Source organism: Giraffa tippelskirchi, chromosome 4 (genome assembly GCF_054371585.1).
Source record: "Giraffa tippelskirchi isolate mGirTip1 chromosome 4, T2T-mGirTip1v1.2.pri, whole genome shotgun sequence".
Lineage (NCBI taxonomy): Eukaryota > Metazoa > Chordata > Mammalia > Artiodactyla > Giraffidae > Giraffa > Giraffa tippelskirchi.
In genome coordinates, this window is record NC_137278.1 from 129,336,068 (window position 1) to 129,360,987 (window position 24,920).

Below are 24,920 nucleotides of genomic sequence, written 5' to 3' on the forward strand. Positions count from 1 at the left end.
ATGTCCTGCCTCTCATCGCGCGTCAGCATCCCCGGCGGGGTCCGAGCCTTCAGCTGCGTCTCTGCCTGCGGACCTCGGCCCGGCCGCTGCTGCATCACGGCCGCCCCCTACCGCGGCATCTCCTGCTACCGCAGCCTCACCGGGGGCTTCGGCAGCCGCAGCGTCTGCGGAGGCTTCCGCGCCAGGTCCTGCGACCGCAGCTTCGGGTACCGCTCCGGCGGCGTGGGCGGCCCCAGCCCTCCCTGCATCACCGCTGTGTCAGTCAATGAGAGCCTCCTCACGCTCCTCAACCTGGAGATCGACCCAATGCGCAGTGCGTGAAGCAAGAGGAGAAGGAGCAGATCAAGTGTCTCAACAATAGGTTCGCTGCCTTCATCGACAAGGTAGGTGTCCTTGATCACACCCTTCCTGAACCTTCCCTTTCTGAGTGGGCACTCAAGGGTTAGTCAGGGTGCAGGAGACATGTGGTCCAGGTGAGCCCCCAGGCTGATGGAGGAGATGGACACACTTCCAGGGCACAGAGAGACCAGAGAGGGGCTCTTGATTAGAGTACTCTTACTATATACAACCTCTGTCCAGACAGGCAGGGTCCCCACAGACAAGATCCCACACTTCCTGAGCCTGGAAGTCCTGGCAGAACCTGAGAATTTAAGGCCAGTCTCTCCTGGAAATTCATTCCTGGTGGCTCAGTGGTGAAGAATTCATCTGCAATGCAGAAGACCCTGGTTCAATCCCTGTGTAAGCAAGATCCCCCAGAGTAGGAAATGGCAACCCACTCCAGTATTCTTGCCTGGGGAGCAAGAATACACAGAAGAACTATACAGAAAAGATCTTCATGACCCAGATAACCACGATGGTGTGATCACTCACCTAGAGCCAGATATACTGGAGTCCAAAGTCAAGTGGGCCTTAGGAAGGATCACTATGAACAAAGCTAGTGGAGGTGATGGAATTCCAGTTGAGCTATTTCAAACCCTAAAAGATGATGCCGTGAAAGCGCTGCACTCAATATGCCAGCAAATTTGGAAAACTCAGCAGTGGCCACAGGACTGGAAAAGTTCAGTTTTCATTCCAATCCAGAAGAAAGGCAATGCCAAAGAATGTTCAAACTACCATACAATTGCATTCATCTCACACACTAGCAAAGTAATGCTCAAAATTCTCCAAGTGGGGTTTCACAGTACGTGAACCAAGAACTTCCAGATGTTAAAGCTGGATTTAGAAAAGGCAGAGGAACCAAAGATCAAATTGCCAACATCTTTTGGATCACTGAAAAAGCAAGAGAGTTCCAGAAAAACATCTACTTCTGCTTTATTGACTACACCAAAGCCTTTGAGTGTGTGGATCACAACAAACTGTGGATAATTCTTCAAGAAATGGGAGTACCAGACTACTTTGCCTGTCTCCTGAAAAACTTGTATGTGGATCAAGAAGCAACAGTTAGAACTGAACATGGAACAACAGACTGGTTCCAAATTGGGAGAGGAGTGTGTCAAGGCTGTATACTGTCACATGCCTATTTAACTTTTATGCAGAGTACATCATGCAAAATGCCAGGCTGGATGAAGCACAAGCTGGAATCAAGATTGCTGGGAGAAAAATCAATAATCTCAGATCTGCAGATGACACCACCCTTATGGCAGAAAGCAAAGAAGAACTGAAGAGGCTCTTGATGAAAGTGAAAGAAGAGAGTGAAAAAGCTGGCTTAAAACTCAATATTCAGAAAACAAAGATCATAGAACCCGGTCCCATCACTTCATGGCAAAAAGATGGGGAAACAGTGAGAAATTTTATTTTCTTGGGCTCCAAAATCACTGCAGATGGTGACTGCAGCCAGGAAATTAAAAGACGCTTGCTCCTAGGAAGTAAAGCTATGACCAACCTAGATAGCATATTAAAAAGCAGAGACATTACTTTGCCAACAAAGGTCCATCTAGACAGAGCTATGGTTTTTCCAATAGTCATGTATGGATGTGAGAGTTGGACTATAAAGAAAGGTGAGCATCAAAGAATTGATGCTTTTGAACTGTGGTGTTGGAGAAAACTCTTGAGAAACTCTTGGACTACAAGGAGCTCAAACCAGTCAAACCTAAAGGAAATCAGTCCTGAATATTCATTGGAAGGACTGATGCTGAAACTGAAGCTCCAATACTTAGGCCAGCTGATGAGAAGAACTGACTCGTTGGAAAAGACCCTGATGCTGGGAAAGATTGAAGGCAGGAGGAGAAGGGGACGACAGAGGATGAGATGGTTGATGGCATCACCCACTCGATGGACATGAGTTTGAGCAAGCTCCAGGAGTTAGTGATGGTCAGAGAGGCCTGGCGTGCTGCAGTCCATGGGGTTGCAAAGAGTCAGACACGACTGAGTGACTGAACAGAAGTCTCCTGGAAATGGGGAATGAGGAGTGTTGATATTTTATGTGATAGTTTTAGATGTTCCATTGAAGCATTAAATAACATCAAAACACCTAATGAGAAAATTCATCTCTTTAATTTATTAAATTTGATCCTTAAGATCAAATGGGGGAAATCTCATTAGGTATTAATATGTATTTAATATCCCTCTAATACTTGCTACTCTCACGCTTTTAACGAAAGAGAGGAAGCATCAGCTTCAAAGCTGTCTGGGGCAACAGTTTCAGCTAGAATTTCATGCTTTCTGTCTTCCTCTTATGTATGCCTAGTGATACTGGTTTTACAGCTATAGTGCTAATATAAAGTTACCCCTTTAAGCCCTATTTAAGTGTTTAGTGAAATGCTGAACAAATCCATCTGTAGACAAATCATGAGTAAAACAGGCAAAATCCTGAAGTTGGCCTGTGAAGGGTTCATGTTTGAGAATCACTGCCACCAGTGTAGCCTTTTGAGTGCACATAGAGGAGAAAGGAGACGGGGAATTACGGCAGGACCAGCCCCAGCCCCCACTCACATTCCCCGAGAGTGGGTGGCAGAGCAGAAGTCCAAGCCTGGCTCTTCCAGGCTCTCCAGGTCCCTGAGGCTAGAGAGTTCAAAGCTGGGGGCCCAGCTCTCCCACTCCCCTTGAGCAAGAGCTGGCCCACTTCAGCAGGCACTCCATCCTGAGTGTGCTGGAGCTCACACCCGGGAAGGGTGGCCAGGGAGTGGAGCAGAAAGGGTCCTGGCCCAGGAGCAGGCAGCATGGGCTCTGTGTCCAGTTTCTCCACTGATTCTCTGTGTGATGCTGGCCGGTGGCTTCCCCTCTCAGCCCCAAAGCTGTGCTAGGTGCAGTGTGTGTGCTGGCCATGACTCTGAAAGGAAATGTAGGGATCAAGACAGGCAAGCAACTCACCACCATGGCTTGAGCCCTGCCAGCTAAGACCCCCTAAAATGATCCCACATAATATCAGCAGTTCCCTTTCCCCATTTCTGGGAGCTCCACAGGGATTCCCTAGCTGCATTCATTGGGTTGGATGAAAGGATACCAGGTCTATAAAAGGCAAGGCAATGTCTCAAATCCAGCTAAAAAAATATCTGAAAAGGGGAAAGTTGGAGACCAGGGAGCCTTTCTGGCAGCACAGTGATTGCTGCTGTCACATCTTTCCAGTTTGAATGATTCCCAGCAGAGATTTGCATGCTTTACTTCCCTACAGCCCCCACCCTCCCTATTTTTGAAAATCATCCCCCCTTCACATTACCTGCCTGGCTTCCAGACACAGGAGAGTGTGTGTCTCCTCACACAGGAGTGTGTGTCATCCCCCACCAGGCCTCTTCAGATCCCAGCCATCCTACTTGGTGAGAAACTGCCCTCTCCAACCTCCCTCCCCAGCTAGGAAGCCCTGCCCAGGCTGACCATCCATTCAAGCCCCAGGCTGGCCACTGAGGACAGAGCTCCCCTGCACTGGTGAGGTTCACAGTGAAAGGCTTTCCTCTTACTCTAACCCTCTCAACCTTCCTTTACGCTCCTTTCCTCCAGGAAACCTTCCCTGACTGTCACTACTGTCAACCCCTATCTGTCCCCACCCCCAACCCAACCCAGCACAACCCATATGCCCTTCAGTGTCTCACTCACCCCAGCCAGGCCCAAGTGGACAGACCCTCACTCAGACCCGAGCAAGCAACCAGAAAACAAGGAGTCTCCAGCTGCCTCCTAAGGCCAGGAGAGCCCAGCAAGGACTATGCCGTCCACCCACCCTCTGCCTCTGCACACCTCGCTATGAGCGCCAGTTCTGTCTCACTCTGCCTGCTCTTGCAGGAGGGCTGGACTTATTGGCTCCTCTCACTGTTTCTGCCACCTCCACACCAGGTGCGCTTCCTGGAGCAGCAGAACAAGCTGCTGGAGACCAAGCTGCAGTTCCACCAGGACCGTGAGTGCTGCAAGAGCAACCTGGAGGCCCTTTATGAGGGCTACATCCAAACACTGAGGCAGGAGGCTGAGCGTGTGGAGGCTGACAGTGGGAGGCTGGCCTCGCAGTCCAACCACATACAGGAGGCACTGGAGGGCTGCAAGAAGAAGTGAGTGCACCGGGGAGGAGGCTGTGGAGAAAGGAAATGGGGTGAGATCAAAGCAGGATAGATTTGGGTTAGACCCCTAGAAGAACTTTCCACTAGAAGTAGAGAGTGACAGAATGCCTGTGGGGAAATTTTTTTCTTTTCTGAGATGGGAGAGGAAACATTGGCGAGTCTGTGCTTCTCCAGCCACCTCATCATTCTGTGTTTATTTTATTTTGATTTATCAAACATTTATTGAGCATTTATTCTATGTTCTAGGTGCTGTGTTGGGCCCTGAAGAGGGGTAAGGATAAGAAAGTCAAGAGGACAGGAAAGGAGGACACCTGAATTAGATCAGGGTGCCACCACCACCACCACCAGGGAGTTAGCTTCAGGAACAGAAAGGAGGCCTACAAACATGTGCATGGCCCCCACCCTACCTCTGAAACAGGAAGAACAGTGGGTGACATGGCTGGTTTGGGTGCCCAGAGGAGAGGGATGGACACTTTTTGATTCCACGACCACGTCCAAAAGATCCAGTTCCTGCAATTTGTTTGTCTGAGTCTTCCTTCTCTTTGCTTCTCTTCAAACCCCAGCCTATTGAAACTCTAGCCACTGAAACTTGTGCCCTTTTTGTCCCCAGGTATGAAGAGGAGGTGGCCCTCAGGGCCACAGCTGAGAATGAATTTGTGGCCCTGAAGAAGGTGAGTGGCCCCAGAATACACATCCCACAACTCAGAACCGTGGACAGAGGTGGAGGGAGCACTCTGTGATTCAGTGAAGCTAAGTGACTTCCCCAGAATCACACAGCCCAACCTCTCCCCTATTTCTTTCTCCAAATGTCCCAGTGCTCCCTGGGTGGCCCTGGACATCAGAGCACAGTGCTTCAAACAGGGCAATCTTCCACCATCCAAGCTAACTCCCATCTGCCCAATGGCTTCCCACCTCCTCCTGCTCTGAGCTTAAATTTTTTTGAACAGAAGAGCAACTGAATGCTTGGGGATGGCTCTATCCTTGGCCGGCAATGGTTGGGAAATGCTGGCGTGAACAGAGCTGCTGTTCCTCACCTCTTAGGACTTGACTCAGCAACACCACCCTCAGTACACTGAGACACAGACCAAGCACGGGTCTCGCCCTGAGTCACATTGGTTTGGGAGCAGAGTTGATCCCTGGGATGACTTCTGACCACACATCTCTAGATTTCTTTCCATAACATTCCAGAGCAGGGAGAGGTGGATCATCATTAGAACTGAGCTATTTTACATCAGATCCTAAGTTTCATGATAGTGCATTCTAGAGGGATCATCCTAATACCAAGGAGAATGCCTGGAAACATTGGGACCCCCTCTCTCACCCAGACCTGCTCCTGACCCCTCAAAATGAGTAAAGGACTTCACCAACACCATGACACCAGGCACCAGAATGAGCGGCTAAGGAGGGTCCAAGGAGTGCGCCCTCCCTGGTGGGAAGAGCTCTTTGCTGTCTCCCCACTGAGACTCTTGCTTCTCCCTCTCCCTTTAGGACATGGATGGCGCCTACCTCCATAAGTCAGAGCTGGAGGCCAATGTGGAGGCCCTGACCCAGGAAACTGACCTCCTACGGCAGATGTATGAGGAGGTGAGGGGCCACAGAGCAGCTGGGCAGCAAGGAGGATGGCAGTTAGACATTGGAAAGTATTTGCCACCATTTGGCTCCTGAAACTCTTGGTTTGGGGACACAGGGCAGAGCTGAGGGACCCAAGGCAGGTTTACTGTCAGAAGGTGAAAGGCATAGCTTTGTGTCTTATCTGCCAAGCCCAGACAAGCTGGTGCTCCCAGTTAGTGTGGTGACAATTATCACAAATTTTAAGTTCTAGTCCTAGATCCAGGATCAAGACAGGAGGCCCTGACTGAAGTCAGCTAGCAGGCCTCAGAGCTGGACTCCTCTCAGCCTCAGGACTCTAGTCCTGAGGAGCACTGGGAGGTTCCAGGGTTGAACGGGAGATGTCACCTTTGAATTGGGGTTTCAGACAGTAAGGCTGTGGAAGAAGCAGGGGCAGGGGACAGGAAAGGAGGTGAGAAAACAGGCTGTCGGGAGTGGGGCTATGGTCCAAGGGGCTCTTAGCACTCCCCCACTTCCTCTCAGGAGCTACAAGTTCTCCACGCCAACATCTCAGACACCTCAGTCATCATCAAGATGGACAACAGCTGGGACCTGAACATGGACTGCATTGTGGCTGAGATCAAGGCTCAGTATGACGACACTGCCGGTCGCAGCCGGGCTGAGGCTGAGTCCTGGTACCACAGCAAGGTGAGTGGTCCAGCACTCCCTTCCCAGAACAGGGATGCTAAAATCTGAATGCATTAGCAGGGTGGGGAGGTATGCTGAAAAAGCGTTGACCTTTGTCTGGGTGGGCAAGGGAAGGGCAGGCAGCTCTTGGGATGGGGTGCAGATGTGCAAGCTGTGGAGTTCAGTTGGATGACATATCCTGTGTTTCATGAGCATCTGTGCTTCCTCCCAGTGTGAGGAGATCAAGGCCATGATGATCCGACATGGGGAGACCCTGTGCCTCACCAAGGAGGAGATCAACGAGCTGAACTGCATGATCCAGAGGCTAATGGCTGAGGTCAAGAATGCCAAGTGCCAGGTACAGGATCCTGGCCCACCCCTCAGTATAGAAAGAGAACAGGGTTGGCCTGAGGCAGGGAGATTGAAGTCAGATACCTTGCCAAAGTGTGGGAAAAGGAGCAACGTGAAACTTCAGGCAAGTTCCCTCCATAGACAATACTCTCCATTCCCCCTGAATGTGGGTTGTGGGGGGAGGGCTATGGAGAAGAATGGAATGACCTGGTCTTTCACGGTCTCTGAGGCAGAATGAGGCAGAGGAAATAGCAGAGTCTGAGGAGCTGGAAACCTGCTCTCTAACCAGCCCTGCCACTAGCTAGTCACATGATTTGGGGGGGGGGGGCATTTCATCTCTCTGGCCCATTGTTTTAGGTCAGTGATCACACACTGAGATGTCCCCAGAGATTAGTGAATGAGTGAAGCAGGCTGTACCAAAGGCACTAGGGCTCGGTAAACTGGAAAGCACAATGGGCAGAGCTCATCATATCAAACTGAGACAGGCCCTATGGAAAAGCAGGCCCAGTGTGGTCAGATCCTCTGATATTTCAAGAGAGGCCAGTAATGTGGGTTTATACGTTAAATATCAAAAAGTTAAGGACACTGTGCCAACATTCCCAAACAGCACTAATTTGCAACCCCTGACCTAACAAACCAGTAAGGTCCCTTCTTCCCCTGACAGTCAATGGCCAGTGGATACCTGGTCTCTGACCCTAAGTCCAAAAGAAGGAGCCTTAATAACCTTACCCCCCACCCCCACCCCCAGAACTCCAAGCTGGAGGCTGCAGTGACCCAAGCTGAGCAGCAGGGGGAGGTGGCCCTTAACGATGCCCGCTGCAAGCTGGCAGGACTGGAGGAGGCTCTGCAGAAGGCCAAGCAGAACATGGCCTGCCTGCTCAAGGAGTACCAGGAGGTGATGAACTCCAAGCTGGGCCTGGACATCGAGATCGCCACCTACAGGCACCTGCTGGAAGGCGAGGAGCAGAGGTGAGGATCACATCTGTGCAGAGGATGTCTCTTCACCCTCCAACCTGTGTTCAGAGCCAGGGACGTGTCTGCATCTTATTTACATCTAATTTGCATCAAGATTATTTGGAGGAGGGAATTTGCTGGTTCTGCTCTCCCCAACTAATTTTTGTCTCTTTCTTCTCCCCACAAGGTTGTGTGAAGGCATTGGTGCTCTGAATGTCTGTAAGTAATTTGTACTGTGGGTCCTGAAATAAGAGCCTGGGGTTCCCGGTGGGCAAACTTTTAGCCAAGTAGTAAATATTTTAGACCTGGTGGGTCACGCCGTCTCTATTCAGCTGCTCAGCTTGTTGTAATGTGAAAGCAGCCACAGCCATAGCAATACTTAATAGATGTGATTAGGTTTCAGTAAAGCTTTATTTACAAAAACAGGAGGGCCTCAAGGGGCCACAGCTTAAGACCCTGAAAAGAAGGAGAGGGATGTGGCAGGGAATGACTGTAATTACTTAAATAGCTGTTCCTGCCTATAGGGAGGGCCTGGTCTAACAGTTTTTCTAGGATGTTTGAGGTTGGACTACAGGAAAGAGTGTCCGAGTATGATGGTGTTTGAGGGGGAAGGGGGAATAGAATGAAAGGAAGGTGCTCTGAGCAAAAGAAGAATGGGTGGGGGGACTCTGGCTAGCAGGCAGGAGCCGCTGAGGACGACCTTGCACGAGGACTAAGCTATATCTCCTCGCCCCGCAGGTGTCAGCAGCTCCAGTGGCGGGGTGGTCTGCGGGGACCTCTGCGCGTCGGGCTTTCGGCCGGTGACGGGCAGTGTCTGCAGCGCCCCCTGCAGCGGGAACCTGGCGGTGAGCACCGGCCTGTGCGCGCCCTGCGGCCAGAGCAGTGGCAACAGCCTCCTGGTGCGCTTTGCATAGCGCCTTCCGCTTTGTAAATTCACCGCTCCGCAAGCCAACGGTACCTGACTCGGGCGGCGGCGGGTCTTGGAGCTTCTGGAACTAGCCGGCTTGACCTGTCCCAACGGCTGCTTTCTCCTTCTGCATCTCTCCTCCCGCTTGTCTCTTCATTTCTTTCAGGGAGAGGGGCGGGCTACTCGCCTCCACCCACCAGAGTCAGAATGACCGGTTTCCTCCAGCCCTGGGCATAGAGCCCATCCTGACTTGGGCTGCTCTGGGGGCTTGGACGCCCTTGGCTTCTAAGGGACAGACTGGCCCCAGGGCCCCTCCAGTGCCTCCTAAACCCTCCCACGGTGCCTGAGTTTGCGTCCCCGGGGTGGGGGGCGGGGAGGGTGGATAATTTTATGCCCCTGCCTCCCTCCTACTCTCTCCCTTGTGCTTGGTCTCCGAGTTTCCAATTAAGCTCATGACTGGAATATAACGCTCTCTGAGAATCTCCCTACACATGTGGACTGCCAGCTCGGTTTCTGCCCTCTTCCAAAGGAACAGAGGAACTATTCTAAGCAAAGAGGGAGAGAGGGCTGTCTCTAAGGTACCCTGCCCCTAGGACCACACTATACATCCTGAAGGGGCCTAGGGATGTCTGGCAGCCCCCAAAATCTAGGCACACAGAGGCATAAGGGGGAGCTGGGAGGGAAGTGAGAGGGGCTGCAGGGAGGAGTGGTAGCCAGCAGGGGAAGGGTCTTACCACATGTGGCCACTGAAACACCAGTGGTCCACTTCCTCTATTCCCTCACTCCAACCCCACCTCAGTATTTGAAAATTCCTGACCATGGGATCAAATACACAGTCTTCACCTCTTCCCACAAACCAACACTCCCTAGATAGTCCCCTCCAACCCTGCCCCCACACCCACCACCACCATCACCTCCAAGGAATCCCAGAGACCTCCTACCTCCCCTCCAGTACCCAAGATACCAGCTGCTGTCCGTCAGAGATGGATACACCCAAGCACAGACCCCCAAACACCCCACACCCTCACAGACACACACACCACATCAGAGACCCTGACATATACAGACGTCCCATCAAGCAGAGCCTTAACATACTGATGTCCTCCCCCACCCGCACCCCATCAGGGATCCAGATCCACAGCCCATCCCTAGGTGAGGGGGTTGAGACAGCCCCCTACCAGGGATCCAGACTCTGGGACCCCCTCACCCTAAAGTCCTCCCAAACGCACACAGACCTCGTCCCACTGCCATCACTCCCACAGAATCCCAGAGCCCCTCCAGGACCTCAGACACACACCATCCAGGGCCCAGGGCCTGGCCGACTCAGCACCAGGAAGGGCTGAATTGCCACTTGGCTGGTCCACCCGAAACCCAGGCCCGAGGCAGCTAAATGTTTGTGGTCTTCTCACCACTGAGGAATGTTCTCTGACGGCACAGGGCATTGGCAGGGGGAGGAGGTGTGCAAACAGCCCTCCCACCCCCTCAGCAGGAGAGGAGTCCAGTGCCCACTTCCTGGCAGAACCAGAACTTCCAGGGCTTTCTGGCTTGTGCAGGAGAGGAGCTGGAATCAGCCCCAGCCCTGAGAGGGGCCACGGCCTCACTCTGGGTAAGAGCCAGTTTCCTTTGAGCAGCGCCCCTCTCCCAGTGCTCTCTAGAGCCCCTCCCTCACCACACCTTCCCCTCGGGGCCTAATGAAGCCGGGATACCAGGTGTCAGGCAGGGGCTCATCCAGGCCTCAGAAAGCAGCTGCTTTATTGGAAGCTATTCTGATATCTTTTTTCAAACTGTCTTGCAGTTGTCGGGATGAGGGGTGGAACCAGGGTTGGGGGTCCCCTTGTGACTATGGGAGGAGGGGGTATATATCTCCCCACATCCAGGGCTCAATTGCGGGTGCTCCTGCTGGTGGCGGATTTGGTCCTTATGGAGTAGGCCTTGAGGGTCCCAGGCCCTCCACCGCTGGAGAATCTCAGGGCGTTGTTGCCCATGGTTCCCCCAAAGGTCAGCCGGCTACCAGAGCCGCCCGTGGAACTGACCACAGCTGAGAGAGAAGAGGAGAGGTCTCCATCAGTGTGTGAGGCCCACTACCTGAGCCCCCAGCCTCCTGCCATAGCTGCCTGTTTCCCTCCCTCTACCCACCACGCTTCCCCCACCAACAGCCAAGGGCCAACCCAGAAGTAGCCTCAGACAGAAATGAGGGCTGCTCCACACTGCCCCCGCCCCACCATGCCCTCATGCATGGCTTTGCTGGGCTGTCTGGATGGAATCTCCAGGCACCTGCTGAAAGCTGTTTAAGGGAAGGAGGCTCCGGGCCTCCATGAGGCCAGGTCTTCAGGCCAATGTGCCATCTAATAGACCCAGCCTAGTCTGGACAGCACAGGTGATGGGCCGCAGCCAAGGACTTACAGATGTTCACGGCTCCCGCTCCATCTCCGGTCAACCTGGGGGCAGAGGAGAGACTTGTGAGGGAGGGCTGCTCTCTCCTCAGCACTGGAGGAGGCACTCCTGCACCCCTCCATTCAGGCCGCAAGCAGGACTCATGTTCATTCCTGTGTCCCCACACATCCAGCCTTCCTGCAGCCTTTTCACTTCTGACTACACAATCTTGGGAATGTCTCAGAGCCTCCATTTCCTCACTTGTAAATGGGGTCTTAGCCTGTCCCAACCTCACAGGGTTGTTTGTGAGGGTTAAACTCATAACTTACCTAAAGCCCTGGGCACACAGGATTCTGTAAATGGTAGCTGCTCTTATTGTTTATGTAGATGGCTGCCTCCCTTAACCAGATCATAAAATCCTCAAAGAAGGCTGTGGCTTATTGATTCCTGCATCTCCAGTCACCAGCATGAGGTCTGGCACATGCTAATTACTTAATATGGGTTGAAATGGTTAATGAAGTGTAAGTGTTGACTGAGTGAATTCAGCTACAGTGCGAATTGCGAGGGGAAGGAGGAGGCAGCGGTGGCTTTAAGCAGCCTGAGGAGCTGAAACAGGTCTTGTACTGGAAATTAAAAATCTATCTGAGACAGATAGGTATATTTGTTCTGTGACTCATAGCCCCATTGTCACCAAGCCCTTGGCCGTGAGGATGCGTTTATGCTGCAGGGAGGAGGGAAGGCCTCAATTTAGTGGAGCAAGTGAAGGAAGCCCAGCTGACCTCAGCAGCCCCAAGTCCTGGAAGGGGATAGAGCAAATGGCAAGGACAAGAGAAGCAGACACTAGAAAGCTTCCAGGCCCTTTATCTGTTGACAAAATGAGTCAATCAAGCTATCAAGGTATGAATGAAGACCCAACTTTATGGACATAGGTTTTGGGTCTTTTGTGAAGAATTTCCTATAAGACTAACCCAGCCCAGCTTCATCGCAGGCTGCAGGTAAGCATGCAAATATCTCTGGGGACAGGGGAAATTTACCTCCTCACCATGCTCAGTCAACACCACATGACTTAGCCCTCAATTATGTAGTGAGAAGCAGACTGTTGCCAAGGAAGATGGTTGGACCAGGAATCAGCAGAGCTCAATTGCATACTGGCTCTGTCCTCTCAGTTAATAAAATAACCAGTTTCCCCTCTGTACACCCAGAAGTCAATAATACCTGTCTTGCTTACCTGATGTGTTCTGAGAATCAAATAAGATGACCTTGTTAACACACAAAAATGCTGTTATTACTTCAACTTTCCCAGTGAGCTTATACCACAAGGTCTTTCCCTCCAAAAAGCCATCTCATCAAGGGCAAAGAAGCAAGCATTATCTGTACCCTCCCTGCACTTCCCATCCTCAGTCCCCTGCAGAAGGAGGGATACAGGAAATGACTGCAGGTGGATGGGTGTCAAGCTGCAAGCCCCACTGAGCCAGCTTGTGTGTCCTCACCGGCTCTCCTCGCCCTCCAGCAGCTTGCGGTAGGTGGCGATCTCGATATCCAGGGCCAGCTTGATGTTCATGAGCTCCTGGTACTCCCGGAGCTGCTGGGTCATGTCCTGCTTGGCCTTCTGCAGGGCAGCCTCCAGATCCTCCTGCTTGGCCCGTGCATCTTTGAGAGCCAGTTCCCCACGCTGTTCAGCATCAGCAATGGCGGCTTCCAACTTGGCGCGCTGTGGGGAATAGCAGGGCTCTGAACAGGGGTCGCAGGCCTCATCAGTCACTGCCTTCCTGCCTCCCCATCCTGCAGTGAGCACCTGGGCAACTTGCTTACTGTGACTTCACTGGCACCAGCCTTCTCCCCCAAGCACCAGGGAATACCAAGAGTTTAAAACATGGGCTTTGAGGGACTTCCCTGGTGGTCCAGTGGTTAAGAATCCACCTGCCAGTGCAGAGAACACAGGCTCCCTCCCTGGTCTGGGAATATCCCACACACCAAGGGGCAACTAAGCCAGTGTGCCACATCTACTGAACCCGTGCGCCCTAGAGCCTGTGCTCTGCAACAAGAGAAGCTACAGCAATGAGAAGCCTACACATCACCACTAGAGAGTAGCCCTTGCTTGTCACAACTAGAGAAAGCTTGTGTGCAGCAGCTAACACCCAGCGCAGCCAGTAATTAATTAATTTTATAAAACATGGGCTTTGATACCCAATGCCTAGCTTTCAGTTCTGGCTCTGCCACTTATAAGCCATGTGATCTTGTATGAATCAACCTTTCTAAGCCAAAAGTCTCCTCTTTTCTAAGATAACAGTAATCATGGTATATAAATATAGATGGGAATAGCTCAAGAAATGAAATGAAATAATACACAAGTCCTTGGCACAATGTCTAGTATTCAGTAAGCATTTAATAAATGCTATTATGAGTAAATGCAATTATGATTTACAAATGCTCACATACCCAACCCCTAGCTGGAGGAGCTCCAAGGCCATGGGATTCTAGTGTAGTACTCAAATTTCAGGCAGCTGACCAGGCACCTTCCAGGTACCTTGAAAACAGGAGCCATTTTGCAACAGGCCCAGAACAGGGAGACTTGGAACGCAGAAATGCTTCTTGGAACCCCTAGATTCCAAGTCAACAGCCCCCCAGGTGTGGGTAAAGGTGGTGTTATTCAGAGGGACCTGAGCAACAGCTGTCACTTCCTGCCTGGCCTTAGTGTTCCCTCTCTTGTGGCCCATCCCCTACTAGAGGAGCCTATAGTGTCGTGTGTGTGTGTGTGTGTGTGTGTGTGTGTGTGTGTGTGTGTGTGTGTATGCTCAGTCGTGTCTGACTCTTTGTGACCACATGGACTGTAGCCTGCCAGGCTCCTCTGTCCATGGGATTCTCCAGGCAAGAATACTAGAGTGAGTTGCCATTTCCTTCTCCAGGGGTTCTTCCCAACCCAGGGATGGAACCTGCATCTCCTACATTGACAGGTGGATTCTTTATGGTTGCACCACCTGAGAAGCCTGAGCTACCCCTTATTCAGTTCCAAGGGCCACCATCCCATCCCCTAGCCCAGGGCTCCTCCTCCTTCCTTCTCACAACCACCTTCTGCCTTCAGATCCTCTCGCCTCAGCGCATGCACTCTGCCTCTCTGCCCGATCCTCCCAATCCTGCCCTGGAGGCTGGCTGATGCCCTTGCCCCCATCCATCGGTCATCATCCTCCCCGTCACATTGGTGCCCCCTTGGCAGGGTCATGCCACACTGCCTCTGAGCCACAGCTTCAGGGCCTGAGCCTACCCTGCTGTGTGAGAGGAGAACCGGGTGTGGGAGAAGCTGTGGGGTTCGGGAAACTGCCATTCATTGCTCTGTGCCTCCCCTCCTGGCCTGGATGCTGGCTCACTGCACCAGTGACTCATGGCTCTGAATCTGTGCCAGAAGGAAGCCTCCATTCTCGCCCACATGTAAACAGGCCTGCAGGGCTCCAAGGGGAGGACATTTCTGGGTAGATCACCCTCACATCCCGTCCCCCGGCCGTCATCCATCAGCTTCTTTCGCTTCCCACTGTAGATGCCTGCTGAAGCTTAGCTGCCTCCCCCACTTCCATGCCTTCATCAGATCTCAGGGGACCCTTTCTCATCAGTGCCCTCCACCCCAGCTTCACAGGATCTCCTCACATCAGTCTGTCATCTGAGACCTGTGCCCTACTGTGTGTCACGTGCTGGGAAGGGAGGAGCAGTGAGCCAGATGGAAGGGGGGCCCAGCTCTTATGGCATTTTTAATGTCCCAGTGGAGGTGGGGGACAATATTTACTTACACCTAATTAATAAGACTTACCTAGTAAGTCAATGGACTTCCCTGGTGGCTCAGACAGAAAGAATCTGCCTGCAATGTGGGAGACCCGGGTTTGATTCCTGGGTCAGGAAGATCTGCTGAAGAAGAGAATGGCTACCCACTCCAGTATAAGACAGAACATTTCAGAGAGTGTTAAGTGTTTCAGGGATCTTCCCACAGACTGCTGAGAGAGTGGCTAGGTGGCTGAGGAAGCCATCTCTGAGAAGAGGTCTTTTGTCCTCAACAAAAGATGATGAGAAAGGGGCACAATGTGCAGAGCTGGGAGAACCACATTCCAGGTGGAGGGAACACCGAGTGCAAAAGCCCTGAAGCATGAAGATGCTTGGCAAATATCATCTCCAGGAAGTGGCAAGAGCACGGCCAGGGAGGGAGCGGGGGGGAGTGAGGTCAGCGGATGTGGCAGGGCCTTGGGAGTCACAGCAAGTTGGCCCCAGGCCCCATGGTCCCCATTCCCAGGTATACATTGCATCCAGAGCTAGGTGCAAGAAGAGGGCTCAGGACCAATGTGGTAATGAATGGTGGTTCTCATCTGGCCAGCAGCCTGAGGCTCCCTCCACAAGCTCTATGCCCTGCTAGGACTCCTGTTCCCCCTTTGGCCAAACCAGCACCTGGCCAAGAACATTTCATCCTGGAGAGCTCACAGGTGGGTCTGAGAGACTAGAGCTACCCCAGCCTCATCCCCAGGGCAGCAGGGGCAGGATTGATGCCCCTGCCTCCTGCTTCTCATCCTGAGCATGGTCCCAGCTGGCTGCCCTTCACCTGCCCCAAGGACAAGCACTGGTGCCCACCTGGTTCTTGATGCTGTCGATCTCAGCCTGCAGCCTCTGGATAGCCCGGTTCATGTCCGCAATCTCAGTCCGAGTATTCCGGAGGTCGTCCCCATGCTTCCCAGCCTGGGCCTGGAGGGTCTCAAACTGGAGGGACCACACAGAAGGGTATGGCAGGAGTGGGCTATGATTACAGGGGGCTCGTCTTCTCCCCACCCAAAGAAGGCCCCAGGTTCTGAGTGACAAGGCCTCCCAGCTTATCTTGCCAGGGAGGGGCAGTCTGACTCCCAGCAAGCTTTGCCCGATGCCAGAGGCCAGACTCCTGGACAGTGGGGTGGGGCAGGGGTTCAGCTTCCCCCCAGCCAGGACAGGGAGGACAAGGATGGCTCCCCAGACCCGTCCCCACTGATACCAGTGCTCTTCCCGTTTCCATCATGTCCGAACGCTGGAGAACCACAGGAAGTCTGAGGTCCTCATCTGTTAACCCCTTCATCAGCATCACCCATTTCACAGATGAAGAGAATGAGTCCCAGAGTGGAAGGGACTGCCTGAGAGTCACACAGCAAGTCCTTACTGACATACCTGTGTTTTCACGTGCACTACGGATGACCCCCTATTTCTGCAGGGACATCACTCTATGCCGCTTTTAAAGCCTCAGGCTCCCTCCCTCAGAACACTGGTTACCCCAGCACCCCCCACCCCACCCCAGCCTCACCCATCCCCTCATCACCTGCCCTGTCAGCTGCCCTGCCCTCACCCTGTGCATATGGTTAAACCTAATCTGGAGCCCTTGGATCCAAAATCTGGTCTCTGCTCTTCCATTTACTACCTGTGTGGAGCTAGAAAAATCACTTAACCTCTCCATGCCTCAGTTTCCCCATCTGTAAAATGGGGATAATGTTGCCTACCTAATGGGCTGTTCTGTGGCTTATATGAGTCAATACAGGTAAAACATTTGAAATGTTGCCTAGCACTGTGCTTACTCGCCAAGTTTCAGCTATAATAATTATTACTCCATGTCCATTTCCTCTGCCCTGCCCCCTACATCAGGCTGGAATCTCTCCCTGGGCAGGGCCTGGCCTTCTCTTCCTCTTCTTCCCAGGACACTGGAGTCCCCCACAGACTTAATCCCTGGTGCCTGTCAGCACAGTGAGACACAGGCCCCAGAGGCTCGAGACAGGGTGAGGAGTAAGGGAAGCCACCACCAAGGACGCTGCCAGGAAGAGAAAATATGTCTCCAGTGACCACACACCTTGGTCTGGTACCAGGCGTCGGCCTCGGCCCGGCTGCGGTTGGTGATCTCCTCGTACTGGGCCTTGACTTCAGCAATGATGCTGTCCAGGTCCAGGGAGCGGTTGTTGTCCATGGACAGGACCACGGACATGTCTGAGACCTCAGACTGCAGCTCTTTCAGCTCCTGTAGGGACCAGACAGAGCATCAAGGCTTGGGTGACACATTCCTGTCCCCACGCCCATCCTGGGATCCCCTGCACTAGGGAAAGATAAAGGAAGAGGAGGCCAGAGTGGGAGCGAGTCACCAGGCAGCCCGAGCGCACCACAGACCCAGCACCTGCTAAACAGCTCCGCCAGCCCTGGCTCCCAGAGGAGCCCACCAGCAACTTCTCAAATCAAAGAGGCTGGTCAGATCACAGAGGAAAAACAAGAGACAGAGTGTGGTGAACGGCGGTGGCTCCTGGCTGTGAGTTGCTGTGCTGGTTGAGCTCTGTTATGAAGCGGATCACTAGGGGGTGGGTGAAAAAAGTTATATTCCACCCTGTTATGGACGGGACACTCTGCAGCCTTTAACACTGATGATACAGCCATATTTATGAACAGGGAACTACATCCATGATATACAGTTATGTAAAAAAGATATGATTCTATTTTATTAAATATGTTTACTTCTGTATCTTTATGTATATATACAGAAAAAGCCTGAAAAGGTAGCTATCAAGATGATAAGAGCAGGTACAAGAAACTTGCTTTCAATTTTATGCTTTACTTAATTTTCTAGATTTTTTGCAATGAGTATGTATTTTATAACAAGAGGAAAATAATTATATATACGTGTATATACATACACACACACATATATATAACATGTGATAGACATATAAAGGCCCACAATGAGACTAGGAGGGCCCAAAATCAACTTCAAGGATCCAGCCCCTGAAATTAACACACGTGGAAATTCTCTCAGAGATGCAAATGGAAGCTGGATGTTCAGGAAAAAACGAGACTGAAGAGAAGTGAGAACTGGTCTGTAATTTGTCTCTTGTGTAACTATGTCCCAGACCAGCCAGATGATCAGCCATACTGTCTTCTGCCTAAGGCCAGAGCCTCACACTGATGGGATGAAGAGGTTTTTAATCCCCTTCAGGGAAAGGATCTGGAAGCTCAGGGCAGAGTGAGCAGGAAAGGAGATGGGAGGGGCAGGCGGAGAGAGAGGCTGGGTGGTGGGCGTAAACCCTCAGGCACTCCAGTCTCTCCTGACCTGGCTCCCCTGCCAGCCCACCCAGCCCACCCATGAACCCTGTCACGTCCCAGATCCCTCGACATCCTCCTGCTTTCTTCCAGCCCCTCCCAATCTCCCTTCCTAACAAATGGTCATCCCATGTCTCTAGAAGGCCAATTTTGACTGACGCACACCCCCATCCCCCACTCCCACCCCCACACCCCACTGCTGCACTGCCTCAGCTCTTCCTGAGCTCCTTGCCCACCACAGATTCTTGAATCTAGAAAAAGTAAAGAGTAGGATCATCTCCCCTACATGCACTCAACACACACCCAGACTGACCCAGAGACAGAGGGTGGACCAGATGGCCCCCTGGCTAGGACATGTAGAATGTGGCATATTTCCCACCCCTGAGGTCTTCACCTGCTCATAGAGGGTCCTGAGGAAGTTGATCTCATCATTCAGGGCATCCACCTTGGCCTCCAACTCCATCTTGTTCATATAGGCAACATCCACATCCTGGGAGGGGTGGTGGCAAGAAGGCGTAGATGAATAACATGTTATCAGTATGTGAAACATTTGGCAGCCACTACTGTCCAACCCCAGGACCAAACCCCACTGCCCTACCAAGAAACATACAGCACCTCCATGCCGCCTGACACATCCACATAGGGACGTTCCCTCCAGTGGACCCACCCAGGCTTTGAGATTGACATTATCTCCACTCATCCCCAGGACTGGAGGTGCCTTCTCAGCACTGACAGCCCAGAGCATTCAGAAGCCCAAAACCTAGCGCTTCACCGGTTCCTAAAGGCTTCAGTGGTTTAGACACAGCCCTGGCTCTGCCCCCTAGTGGCTATGTCACCTTGAACAAATCACTACAACTCCATGACCCTCAGCTTTTCATTAGTCAAATAGGAGAGTGTGAAATCATGCAGACTCCAGGATACCACACCCAGAGATGAGAAATCTCCAGCCCAAATGTGTAACTGGCAGCTTGGGTGATACTGAAGCAGGCAGGCCACAGATAGCACCACAAGTCCAGATGATGTCTGGGCCTCATCCTCTGCTGTGGGTTAGCTCCTGTGGGGAGCGCTCAATTCCACTCATCCCAGAATCTCCAAGGGCCCAGCACTCCAGAGCAGGTTACATTTCTGTCGATGGGCCTGGGACACTGAGTAAGTGTACTTTGAATCATACTCTTAAGTCAATCCCTCCTAAGATATTCCTAAGGCCTTCCAAACTCATCTTGCACACCTCCAGGTATGGGAGGCTCACTCTGCCTCAAGGCGTTCATTCAATATTTCAGGCCTGCCATGTGCCACCCTCATCTGTAACCGAATGTTCTAACTGATAGAACACTTGCTTATTGGGGGGTTGAAATTGCCCTCTCTAACCTCCAACTTGTAGTCTTAATTCTAATCCTTCCAAGCCCAGAAACAAGTCTACTGACTTGCCAGACACACACACACACACACAAACACACCACACACATGCACGCACACACACATGCACGCACACAATGTTATAGCCTTATAAAAGGCCTGGCTTTCAGATCTCTCCTTCTCCAAGCCCATCATTTCCCTCTTATAGACCCAGCCAGACTCTGACCACAGGTCCCTATTGGTTGCTTTGGTGAGAGGCTTGTGGTCCCCTGGGCCCTCTGTTTCTACAGCGTCCCCTACCCTCCGTGTCTGCCCCCCTCACCTTCTTCAACACCACGAACTCATTCTCAGCAGCCGTGCGATGGTTAATTTCATCTTCATACCTGCAGCAAAGAAGGGGAGCATGGTTTTGGTGCAGCTCTGCCTCTATCCCCTCGTATCCTAGTGTGAAGGTCTGTCCTGCATCACCTTCACTCCCTCCTTAATGACACGGTAGCTCAGCTGGTAAAGAATCTCAGCAATGCAGGAGACCCTGGTTCAATTCCTGGGTCAGGAAGATCCACTGGAGAAGGGACAGACTACCCACTCCCGTATTCTTGGACTTTCCTGGTGGCTCAGCTGGTAAAGAATCCACCTGCAATGTGGGAGACCTGGGTTCAATCCCTGGGTTGGGAAGATCCCCTGGAGAAGGGAATGGCTACCCACTCCAGTGTTCTGGCCTGGAGAATTACATGGACTGTATAGTCCATGGGGTGGCAAAGAGTTGGACACGACTGAGCGACTTTCACTTTCACTTATGACACAAAATGTCCCTGACTCATCCATATGGCTATTCCTAGGACTTTGAGTCTTGGCAGGGGGTGGGGGTGGGGGAGCAGGGAACATACGTGAATTAAAGGACAGAGGTTGCATATCCTGGGAGTGAGAAGGCAGAGAACAGCCAGGCTTATGGACCGCTTCATATGGCCCTGCCCCGTTACGTGCTTCCTGTGCATTCGCTAATTTAATGTCCACAACAACCCTGTAACAATGGTGCTGTGACTCACAAGAAAACAAACAGAGGCACTGAGAGGCAAAGTACTCTGTCCATTCATCAAGCTGCTTAGTGCAATGCCCAGACTTAAAGCCTGGTCATCTGACCCTTGAGCTTAACCTGCTTAATCCCATTGGCTGAGGGTAAAGAAGGGGCCTGAAGAAGAGGTACCTTGTGGACTCAGGAAGAAGAACCAAGTCCCAAGTAGGCGGTGAGCCCCCATCCCTACTCTCACAGGCCCCCTCCCATCCTTCTTTCTCTCAAGGAGCCAGCCCCATGCCCATAGGAGGACACCAGCAAAGCCAGGCACAGAGCAAGAGGGCAGGTGGGCCTGACCTAGTGTTTACTTGAGGATTCAAAACAGGTGTCGGAAACTGAAACTCAACAGTGCACACAAACTTCTGGAGAACAACAGGAGCAACGTGGGGCAACTTCAGTGGGGAGCAGGATGCTTGGGCAGGCAGAGGCCCTCCAGGAGCCCAGACCCCCAAAGTCCACTGCCCCTACCCTAGCCTCTAGAATAGTTAGAAAAATATCTACAAGGCTGTCTGTCCATTCCTGCTGTGCATATCTGTGTAAGCATATCTGTGCCGCTGGGCCCAGAGGGCGTATGGATGAGGGCTCCCTGAGCAGCTGCATCAGGACCCCTCCCCACATCCCCTTCCAGCTCCTCCTTCAGCCTGGCCCGGAGCTCAGCCTGGCTCCCCAGGAAAGTGCTCTGGGGCTTTGGCTGGGGGGACCATGTGTGCACACATTCACACCTGACAGCAGGGGCTCACAGGCTGTCCCAGGCCTTCCCTGCCCTGCACCTGTCTGGTTCCACCTGCTGTGGGATTAATCCTGTTGACTGTTGCCCTAGGGAAGTTGGGGGAGGGGGGAAGGGGCACTCCCTTCAGAGGCCTTTGTTTGTTCTGCCTCCAGTCAGAGGAAGTGGCCCTGCTCCAGCTTAGTCATACACCCCCGGGCAGAGCACAGAACTCACTCATTACCCACCCACCACCCCTGTGCCCACAAGGCAGGGATGCCCACTCAGCCTCTGGCTTTGGTTTCCATTCAGTGAGAACAGCGGGCACCTCAAAGACCTGCCCTCAAAACCAGCCTCCACACTCCCTGCCCCTCCTCATAGCCTCCTTTCTGGTTCCTGCTCTGGCCAGAACCCCCACCCCCACCCCCACCCCAGCCTCTGCAACCGCTCCCATTGCTCACAGTGATCATCCTCTCTGCTTCTTTCCTTCCCAAGTTGGCTCCATGTATGTCTCCTCTCGGGAGTCAGGGGCCCGAAAACAAGACCCAGCACTCCCAGTGATCTACTCTGCAATCTCAATCAAGTCCCTGAAACTTGCTGGACTCTAATCCTCACAGGAACAAAATGGAGTTGTAGAATAATCTGATGGTCATACAAGTTCTGACGCACATCTGTCATAGGACTCTCCCTGTCCTGCTGTCTCCTGGGCCTTGGTCAGGCTCCCAAAGGGAACAGTGCAGATCAGGGCAGGGTTGAGAGAGTTCTTTGGGAATAAGTCGGGAGAGAGGACCAGAATGACTTGGAAACGGCCCCCAGAGACAAAGAGAAGAAAGTGGAGGAAAGGCAGGGAACCTGTGAGTCCAGACCTTCCTTCCCTTTCGGGAGTTATTGTACTGAGCAGCTGCACCCCCTGACTTCTGATCCCAGAAGGATTATGAGGGCGTGAGCTGAGAGGGGCACATTGGCCCAGGGCACAGATCCCCAGAGGTTGCACTGGGGGACCATACTTATTCTTGAAGTCTTCCACAACATCCTGCATGTTCCGAAGCTCCACCTCCAGGCGACCCCCATCCAGCTGCAGGGCCTCTAGCTGCTTCCGCAGGCCAGCAATCTGGGCCTCAAAAATTCCCGGGAGGCGGTTGCTCTTGGTAGACTTCTGCTCCTGCAGCAGGGCCCACTTGGTCTCCAGCAGCTTGTTCTGCTGCTCCAGAAACCGCACCTAGAAGGAGCAGGAGGAGGAAACTCATGAAGGGCAGACTGTGCCACTCAGTGCAGTTGGGAGGGTCTCCAGCCACCTGGCAGAATCTGAATTCCCACTGGCTCTTCCCCCAAGGGCCCCTAGCCCTTGGCCTTCTTCTCCAGGAAGCCCACCCTGAACAAGCCTCTCCTCCAGGACTCTCTGTCTCCAGTGTGTCCAGGGCTCAGATCACTGACATGTCCCAGTGTTTATGCTTTAGGGTCTCCTCCTTTCTCTGCTCCCCATCACACCGCAGGTGATGGTCTCCACCTCCCTCTCGGAAGGGCTGCCTCCTTCCTATCTTCATCCTGAGCCTGACTTAGGCCCCCTCCCTTCAGGCTGGGACCTTATCTCTTCCTCTCTCAATATCCTCCCTTCCCCTCTTCCCTCTGTCCAACAAGGCCTCAGGACAGATGCCAGAATCAAGCCAGTGTAAAAGGAGCCCTAAGAGGCACCAGTATGACTGGTGGTGTGAAGCCAGCCTCCTCAAGATCAGCCACTCAGGCAGCAGGACCCGGGGGCTGCAGCTAAGTAGCAGGGGGAGGAAGCCTGGGCCTGGGGCTTCCTGTGGAGGCTGCCCCAGAACCTGAAGGATGCGTATGGTCTGAAGGGTGAAGGAGAGGAGGAGATGGGAGACAGAAAAGCGGAGAGGTACACAGGGCGGGAGAGGAAAAGCCTGCTCCATGCCCAGGGAGGAGGCCCTGGCCTTGCTCCAGGGGACTAGCCCTTAACTCCTGGGTCCAGCCCCACAAGTCTGCACCCCCATCTCCATGCCCCACTCTTTTGGGACTTGAACAACCGAGAAAAACACCTCCTAAATGGCCCTTCCCGGGCTCTCTCCAAGGGCAGGAATAGCCTCACTTCCCACCACCAAACAGAGGGTTAGAAGACCAGGTAGGTGGGGAAGGCAGGGCTGGGAGCCTCCCTCTCTCCAGCCCTTTATTTCCAGCAACTGCTAGATCATAACTGGAGAGGACAGGTGGGAGGGTGAGGTTCTCAACCTACCCCATCTCCGACTCCACACAGCCCCCTCTCAGAGAAAGGGGCCCAGGGAAAGAAGTTCTGGCCCCGGCGTTTGGAGCTCGAAAACTGGGTGTTAAAAGCAGCCCAAGAACTCCAGCTCACAGGACAACCCCCGGCACACATTCTGGGAGGAGGTTGATTTGGGTAGCTTGCCAGAAGAGACAGGCTGAGGTAGACAGAACAGCCTCAGGATTCATGGGGAGGGCTCAGTCCCCGATATTGGAGGAAAGAGAGCCGGCACCAGCCCTCCCAGCGCCCGGCTCACGTGTGGCACGGCGGGGCGGCTGCTGGGGCCTGGATCCTAGCTCCTGGCAGTGAGGGAGCTCACCTTGTCGATGAAGGAGGCGAACTTGTTGTTGAGGGTCTTGATCTGCTCGCGCTCCTCCTGGCGCACCTGCTGGATGGAGGGGTCGATGTCCACCTGCAGTGGGGTCAGCAGGCTCTGATTGATGGTGACCGCGCGGATGCCGGTGCCCACGGGGGCCCCGTAGGATGAGCGCGCGGCCACGCGCGGCCGAGAGGCGCCCAAGCCATAGAGACTGCTGCTGCTGCCGAAGCCGCCGGGGCGCACGGAACTCAGGCGCACAGGGGTGCCGCGGCCCGGGAAGGCGGCAGAGCGCGAGCTGAAGACCTGGGAGCCGAAGTGGAGCGACATGCTGAGCTGGGTAGGGATAGAACGAGCAGCTAGAGACAGGGAGCTGAACTCGCTGACCTCCGGGGCAACAGGGCCGCTTTTATCCGCTAGGCGCGAGCGGATCGGCTTACACAGGTAGGGGCGGGGCTGGCCGCGCGCCACCTTTCTCTGCCCGCTGGCCTCTCCTGGGACAGCGCTTCCGCCCTCCACGCGGTCCACCCAGCCGAGGCTTTCGGTCTCAGCTGGGCCAGTCCAGACTGGGCAGGAGGGCTGTAGACACCCAGACCCCTTGATGCAGGCGAATGCAAAAAGCGGTGGAAGACAGCGGGCCCAGTCCATCTGAGAGTCGGGGAAGGCTTCCTGGAGGAGGCTTGGGGAAGAGGTGAAGAATATCCAAATTTCTGACAGCAGAAAGATCAAGCGGTAAAAGATTGAGCTAAGAGGTGAACAAAATGTTCTAGTCCAGGAATCAGCCCCCCACCCCCACCCCGGTCCCCTCCCCAGGCTACTGAAAGCCAGAAAA

The 24,920-nt window shown here is 53.2% G+C and overlaps 2 protein-coding genes across 2 annotated transcripts; one reads left to right on the forward strand and one right to left on the reverse strand.

Annotated features, from left to right (window-relative positions):
- Positions 1 to 8,935, forward strand: LOC145545647 (keratin, type II microfibrillar, component 7C-like). The gene is given in 10 exon segments (XM_081590489.1): positions 1 to 298; positions 301 to 383; positions 4,264 to 4,472; positions 5,092 to 5,152; positions 5,970 to 6,065; positions 6,573 to 6,737; positions 6,949 to 7,074; positions 7,816 to 8,036; positions 8,209 to 8,240; positions 8,760 to 8,935. Coding segments are annotated over 10 exon segments (1,467 nt in total).
- A 1,722-nt stretch (positions 8,936 to 10,657) lies between these two features.
- On the reverse strand, positions 10,658 to 24,500 carry KRT7 (keratin 7). Its single transcript, XM_081588505.1, has 9 exons — positions 24,092 to 24,500; positions 22,511 to 22,722; positions 20,048 to 20,108; positions 18,764 to 18,859; positions 17,138 to 17,302; positions 15,907 to 16,032; positions 12,792 to 13,012; positions 11,332 to 11,366; positions 10,658 to 10,966 (listed from the first exon to the last, which is right to left on the reverse strand). The coding sequence occupies exons 1-9, from the start codon at positions 24,416 to 24,418 to the stop codon at positions 10,809 to 10,811; spliced, it is 1,401 nt and encodes a 466-aa protein (XP_081444631.1). The 5' UTR covers positions 24,419 to 24,500; the 3' UTR covers positions 10,658 to 10,808.
- Positions 24,501 to 24,920: the final 420 nt, after the last annotated feature.